Here is a 7244-nt window from a genome sequence, read left to right as displayed (position 1 = left end):
CGACATTGCCATTGCTCAACATTGTTTTCGTCGCGGAACAGCTCAGCAAAGAGCGGCCGATTTCTAACAACTTATTTTTCTGTGAAAACTTCGTAGAACTTCGGAGACATCATTAATATAAATAATTTTAATCGCCGTTGAATAAGAAATGTTTCTTTCACAAGAAATGTATAAAATTACAGTACTGTATTAGACTTACGGTACCTAATTTACATACTGACAGACGATAGTTAGCGTAAAAATCTCCGTAGCGTGGCGCCACGCTAGACGGCGGAAATTATATATTTAATTATAACAAAGTTACAATAAGTTAATATATAATTATATATACAGTACCTAATTTATATATAATTAATATATAATTATATGTACAGTACCTAATTTATATATAATTTATATAATACTTTCCAGACGATAGAAATCTCTCTGTAGTGTGGTGCTACGGATGGCAGGAAAGTAGTTCGGCTGCCCGATGACGTTTAACGTAATTATAGGGGGTTTTTTACGGATACCGTCACCATTTTTTCGCAGTTTTATAGGAATTGTAATTATTGGGATTGTAATTATAGGGGGTCGACTGTATACTGGGTAGAATGTCGTCGTTGAAGTCTCTCGTGCTCCAAAAAGTTTCGAATTGTTGCCTGAGACCAATCAGTATTCGTTTCTTTATGTCGCTTCTTCTTGTGTTTGTTCAATGAAGTGTTCGTTGTCTGATCATAAAAATCTTTTGCGAAGGTGTTCATTATCCGATCTGTTCATTAACTGATCACCCACTGTACCTCTCTCATTCAAAAAATGCAATCAAGATTGTCTGTTTTTGATGGCTGCCTGAGGGTTTTCTTCAGCAGTGCTGATTCAAGGTCTCACCACTTGACATTTTGTTGTTTGTTTTGTATTGATAGCACCAAGAGTAGTGAGGCCATGACTGATATATGCAGTTAAAACACTAGACTTCTGCTTGTACACTAAAAATAGAATAAGCTGCAGAAAGAATCATCTGCTGCAATGATTGGGTGCAGTAGCATGGTGTCATTATGGAAAGTTTCCAAGAGATGGTGCAAATGTTGACACAATCAATATTTTATTTAAGTTCCACAGAACTTACCTCCTAAGTAAACTTGCATTGAATTTTTATTTCTGCAAGTACTTCGTTAGGATGGTATTATGCAAGGTTTTTGAAATGTCCACTTTTTCCACTAACAGTTGCGCAAATGTTTATCAATTTTCAACCAAGCACTGCTGCATATTCTTCACAACTTTGTCAATAAGTGGTGTTGATTGTCTTCCAGATTTTTATTGTAGTGGATATCCTCTCTCCCTTCATGGAAATGCCTATGCCGTTCAAAGACTGCATTTCTCCATAGGGTCTCATATCCATATGTTACTTATAGCAGTTGTCATGTTTTAGAGGCAGTTTTTCCTAGTTGCACTTATAACTCAATGTTGATTTTTTGTTCCTCCATCTGAATTATAACTGAGCATAAACATGTGCATACCTGTATTGCTTCTAACTCTTCCAGCATACCAGAAACATTTGACTTTGTTGCAACTTCTTTATTCATTTATGAAGCCTTGTAAAATATGGTATGGTCTAAAGCAGTGTTTTTCAACCTTCTTGAATACGCGACCCCTTTACAAGTTAAAAAATTCTGGCAACCTCGCAGGGCCATATTAAAACTATATCAGTGATTTTAAAAACTATGTATTTAATTTTCTTTTTGTTGTGACCTAAATATCGATCGAAAAACCAATTGTACTGTAAAATAAACAGGCCCAGCCTTCTCAACAAAACTGTGTGTTTTTTTTATTGTAGTGTAGGACCTACAAACACTTACTTTTTTCTTTATCTGCAACCCCCAAGTAAAGCTTTGTGACCTCTCTGGGGGTCGCTACCCACAGGTTGAAAAATACTGGTCTAAAGGAACATGCTGGGTAGAAAAATTCCCAAGAAAACAGACTGTCTGAGAACTTTTGGAACAAGTATTGGAATGTCTGTTACAGAAAATTTCTTAATTATAAAATTTATTTTAATATATGATAGTGAAAAATATAAAATAGTATATCAAAATATTTGAAAAATCTTGGAAAAATATAGACTTTTACTTTAATACTTAGACTAAGTCAAATAGGCACAGATACATACGGGCTTATCACACCAGTGAACAAGATTAATTTTAAAAATATTTCATGATTATTTAACACCTTATTAATAAAACTGTACAATAAATTATGGCTTTTTTAACATGTCTATAATATAGAACACTCAAAATGCATTTTGAGTGTTCTATATTATAGACATGTTCATACTTAAATAGAAGAAAGTATAAAATTATACAAATTATAAAAATACATTAAAAGGCCATTAGTTTTTTTTCAATAAATTATCTCGGCAACATAAAGTGCATTTGGATAGTCCATTAAAACGCCATCGTAAATATGACAAATTCACAATTATCACAGGTGTAATAGTTACACAATCATCATTTCTCGGCCTTGGGAACAAATAAATACTTTACCCAAACTAGCCGAGTCATCTTACCACACAATAAACAGTGGACGAATACTATGCACTACTATTCATTCACTGGTGTGATAAGCCGTATGTATGTGTGTGTATTTGATGTAGACTAACAAGTAAGTGTTAAACAATATTAAGGGCTAAAAGCAATAGATTATTTCATTGAATAGACTTTTATTGTTAAAATTTATTGCAGTGTTTTAAAAATTAGATAATTTTGTCACCCAATTTTACAATGTAATTTTTCATTTTTAGCATATGGGATCTCGAGAAGATATAGCTACTAAAATTGAAGCGGACACTCGTATCAGGATAGAAATGATGAATAAAGCTATGAACGTTAACAAAGATAAAGTCATCGAACATCTTCTGACATTAGTTTGTGATATCAAACCAGATGTACATCGTAATCTTAAATTAACAAATGTTCCTCAATAACAGTTATATTATTATTATATTTTATCTGTTATTGAAGACTTAATGGTATTTAGTCGTGTGTAAAATTTATCATATAATATAGAAAGAATATATAATATTATAAATGTAACTGGTTAATTATAATGAAGACATTCCGTAATGTTTCCATTTTATATATTTTTGTGTATAAACAAAAGAACTAGATTTTGTTAGCTTATATTGAATTCTAAATGTCTGTTAAAATGTAAAAAAATACATTATTGGAAAGTAATTTCATGTGTTTAAATGAAATAGAACATTGTATGTGGTAAAATTAATAAAAGAGAAACACATTTAAAGTTTATATTTAAATAGTTATGAAATGAAATTTCATTTAAGTTATATTTGATTTGTCAAATTGATAGCTTGACTATCCCAAAATTTAGAAAGTAAAAAAGGTGGAATTTATTGATTTATTTTCTTAAAATTTATGTACTGATTTATGTTATAATTAAAGAATTTTTCAGTTCTCTCAAATATTTGTCCATTCAAAAATCACTTATGGCAGCTGCTATTTCGTTGTGAATGTGTCTCTTTAATCCGATCAAATCAGTTCGGTAGACTATCATATACAGCTTTCAGGTTAGGTACTTCTTTTATTGGTTTGTCAAATGCATTTCGGACTTATTTGTATTTTAAGTCCCTCTTTGGTTCAAATCTACAAATTATTTAAAAAATTTTACATACAATTACTTAAAAACACAAAGGTTATATACAATTAGTGAGATGACAAATTCTTCACGTGTAGATTATATTTACTGACATAAAACTATTAAAAAATTGTTACACTTATACATTACCTAAGGTTCTGTTTTTTAAAAAACCTCCAGTGTATAACTGGTAACGTTGGAAAGAGTTTAAAAATATAGCCATTTAAAAACACTTCAAATACATTTTCACATTAATACGGTGATCCTAATATATCAATATATTTATAATTATTACTTTATACAGGGTTCCTACTCAAATTTTTGTTTTGAATTCCCTGACTTTCCCTGACCAACTTTGTCCAAATTCCCTGACCCTCACATTTTTTAGTGTGGAATATCGACATAATAAAACAGCATTTACTGTTAACATTGAGTACATTTNTTTAAAGATTGCAGCATTACTTCTTGCCGCCTGCAGATGGCTGTGATTGGTCATCAATATTCAGCAAACGAGATCAACAATGTAGTTAAGGAGACAAATTCCCTGACTTTTTGACAATTTTTGACAAATTCCCTGACTTTTTGACAATTTTCGACAAATTCCCTGACTTTCCCTGACTTTTTCCAAAACTAATGAAAATCCCTGACTTTCCCTGATTTTCCCTGACTTTCCAGGTGCGTAGGAACCCTGTTTATAACATTATATATTTTTAACATCAAAAAATATAACATGATACTCACTTTTAACAATTGTTCATAAAAACTTTTATAATTACAACCTTTAAAAATTGTGCATGTTCTACAATAAAATGTTGCGGCAATAATGAACGTTTTACAGGTTAATAACACGTGGTATATTACCATTAACACATTCTCAAGAGAATACATCCACACTTTTACAAAATTTTTCTTTCAAAAATCACTTATGACAGCTGCTATTTCGTAGCTCGTCACTTATGGCAGCTGCTATTAAGAGGGACTTAAATAAGTCCGAAATGCATTTGACAAACCAATAAAAGAAGTACTGTACGGTACATTCAGTTAAACCATTTTCCTTTGTTTTTGTTTTCTGCCTCCGGCCTACCGAATTGCCGAGTGGAGTAAACCGGTGAACGCTAATAGTTGCTCGCGAGTTTGCGCCTCGTTTTCTTCACGTTCGTAACATCTAAATAGGGGCCGATTTCCCCTTAAAGTTCTCCCGAGAGGCGGCACTCCTCGGCCGATCGCCTACGTGCCGCGTTGCGGTAACCGAGTAAATCAACCGATGTTCTTTAACGAGGAACCTTCTTGGAATTTTTACGGCTCCCAGGTTCGGGCCTACTCGGCCTAATAGTCAATCCGCCACAAAGCCAGAGCCAGAAACTCACCTAGAGAGGAACCGGAGTCATCATCGGCGCACCCAGAATTTCCCGGAGTCCCGCGTTCCACTAGGGAGCCCGCCCTATAGTTTGAGAACCATTAGTTTATTGTTTATTAAATATTTTATTTTATTAGGCATCAACAAAGATATCCGCTGTAATATCGATAAGTAAATTGGCGTCAAGTATTTTATCTTCAGTTTGTAAAGCTTCATTATAAAAATATTAAAAATAAAAAATTCTGAATTACTTTTTTCAGTTCATTATTGGCAATAATTGACATTCCATTCTTAAATATGGATTTTATAACAATGCGAATAAAATTACAATTAATTTAGACGTTTGGATGAATATTGCTGTTATCAACCAGAATTGTATTCGTAATGAGCTATTGTTCATCGGCGGAAAATACAAATTTCGATCGGACTATCGCTAGTGGACACGAAATATGTTGGTCGGGCTCTGACCGTGACCAGGAAACTTTGTATTTCCAAGGATCTGACTGTACTTCGGAAATTTCTGTCAGTAGTCAAGATATAAATGTAATTTCTATTAGCAAACTACCTCTATTAGCAAAAGTATCTAAATCAGAAAGAGAAGCACTTTTTATAGCCAAACTTGGTCAATGTTCGAGAATATTTCAGTTTTTGGAGAGCGAAACGGAAACAAAAGAAAGACGGCTAAAGACCCAGATATTGATTGAATTATATAATTTTATATCGTCACCTACATTCGACCTTTCTATAAATTGTTACAAGGAAATAATTATTATGTTCTCTAATAATGTTTTTCAGACCTTAGTTAATTACGAAGTGGAGGACGGGAATTCGACCGAGACGAAATCGTCTTTGCTTCCAGCCTGGCCTCATTTACGACTCGTGTATGATTTTTTCCTAAGATTTCTAGAACAGAAAAAACTGAACACAAACTTCGCTATCGAAGTAATTAGCAAGCAATTTATCTCGCAATTAATAGATCTATTCTGTAGTTTAGATCACCGCGAAAGAGAAAAGCTAACGCGCATTCTTCATAAGATATACTTCTTATTTAATCCTTTAAGATTATTCATTAGAAATAAAATATATGGAGTTTTCTACAGAATAATTGAAAACCCGATTAATTTTAACGGAATATCAGAATTATTACGAGTTCTGAGTAGCATCATTAGTGGTTTTCGTTTGCCTCTGAGGAACGAACACAAAGTATGCTTAGAAAACTACCTTCTTCCTCTACTTAAAACTAAGAATTTAGATCAGTTCTACATTTCCTGGACTAAGTGCATCGTGTCTTTCGTGGATAAAGACAGTACTCTTACTGAAAAAATCGTAAACAGTTTGCTACAGTCATGGCCTAAACATTGCGACTTAGTCGAGTTAGTCTTTCTGGATATTCTCGAAGAAATATTGAACAACATCGAATTTCGAGAATTCCTAAAAGTTCGAGAAAAGCTCCTTAAACGGATAGTCAATTGCGTCAATAGTTCTCATTATCTCATTACGGAAAGAACTCTTCGTTTTTGGAATAACGTAATCGTTATTCATTTATTAGAAACCGAGCGTAAACTGTCGATGCCAATCTTGATTCCCGTTTTGCATAAAGTTTCCACCAAACATTGGAATGAAAATGTGGTTGCTCGAGCAAATCAGATTCTTTTCAGATTAAAATCTGAAAATAATATTTTGTATAACGAATTTATTCCAAATTAAAACATCACGGAACAAATGATAATACGTATATATACTGTATATTTCTGACGAGTTGTAACGAGGATCTTTGATTTTAATATTTCAAAATTACTTAGTTCTCGAAGTTTATACCGACACACGTTTATTTTGGAGGTACAACGTAAAAATTACTGTTCGTACACATTTTCCGAATTCCCCGATTTCTGCCCATTTGCAACCAGTCGACGTTGCTTTTTATTTAGCCGGTGCTAGTGCCGTAGTAGGCTTCTACCAAGTAGCTAAGCTTCCTACAAAATATAGTAGCCGGTCAGCCTAGCGATCCCCGTACATTACTATATTTACTGTAATTTATATATACAAGTAGACCCCTATAAAACGGGTTCCTATAATTACGATTCTTATAAGACAGCGAAAAAATTGCGACGGTATCCGTAAAAAACGGTAAAAAAACTCCTATAATTATGTAAAACGTCATCGGGCAGCCTAACTACTTTCCGCGCCGTCAAGCGCCACGCTACGGAGAAGATTACTATCGTCTGTACAGTATTATATATAAATTATATATAAATTAGGTACT

The 7244-nt window shown here is 33.2% G+C and overlaps 1 protein-coding gene and 1 pseudogene across 1 annotated transcript in view; both read left to right on the top strand.

The window, feature by feature from the left end:
• LOC111632509 (V-type proton ATPase subunit G-like) overlaps positions 1 to 3434 on the top strand; it is a 53700-nt gene extending 50266 nt beyond the window's left edge. The window contains exon 3 of the mRNA XM_023376940.1: positions 2774 to 3434. Coding sequence (XP_023232708.1) covers positions 2774 to 2956 — 183 coding nt within the window. The 3' untranslated portion in view covers positions 2957 to 3434. The remainder of the gene's footprint in view (positions 1 to 2773) is intronic.
• A 1847-nt stretch (positions 3435 to 5281) lies between these two features.
• Positions 5282 to 6727, top strand: LOC111632514 (annotated as a pseudogene).
• The last annotated feature ends 517 nt before the right edge of the window (positions 6728 to 7244 follow it).

This window comes from Centruroides sculpturatus, unplaced genomic scaffold (genome assembly GCF_000671375.1).
Source record: "Centruroides sculpturatus isolate CEXI.00-Female unplaced genomic scaffold, Cexi_2.0 scaffold612, whole genome shotgun sequence".
Lineage (NCBI taxonomy): Eukaryota > Metazoa > Arthropoda > Arachnida > Scorpiones > Buthidae > Centruroides > Centruroides sculpturatus.
Note: the sequence above shows the minus strand (reverse complement) of the source record. Positions and strands in the feature narration are given on the sequence as shown.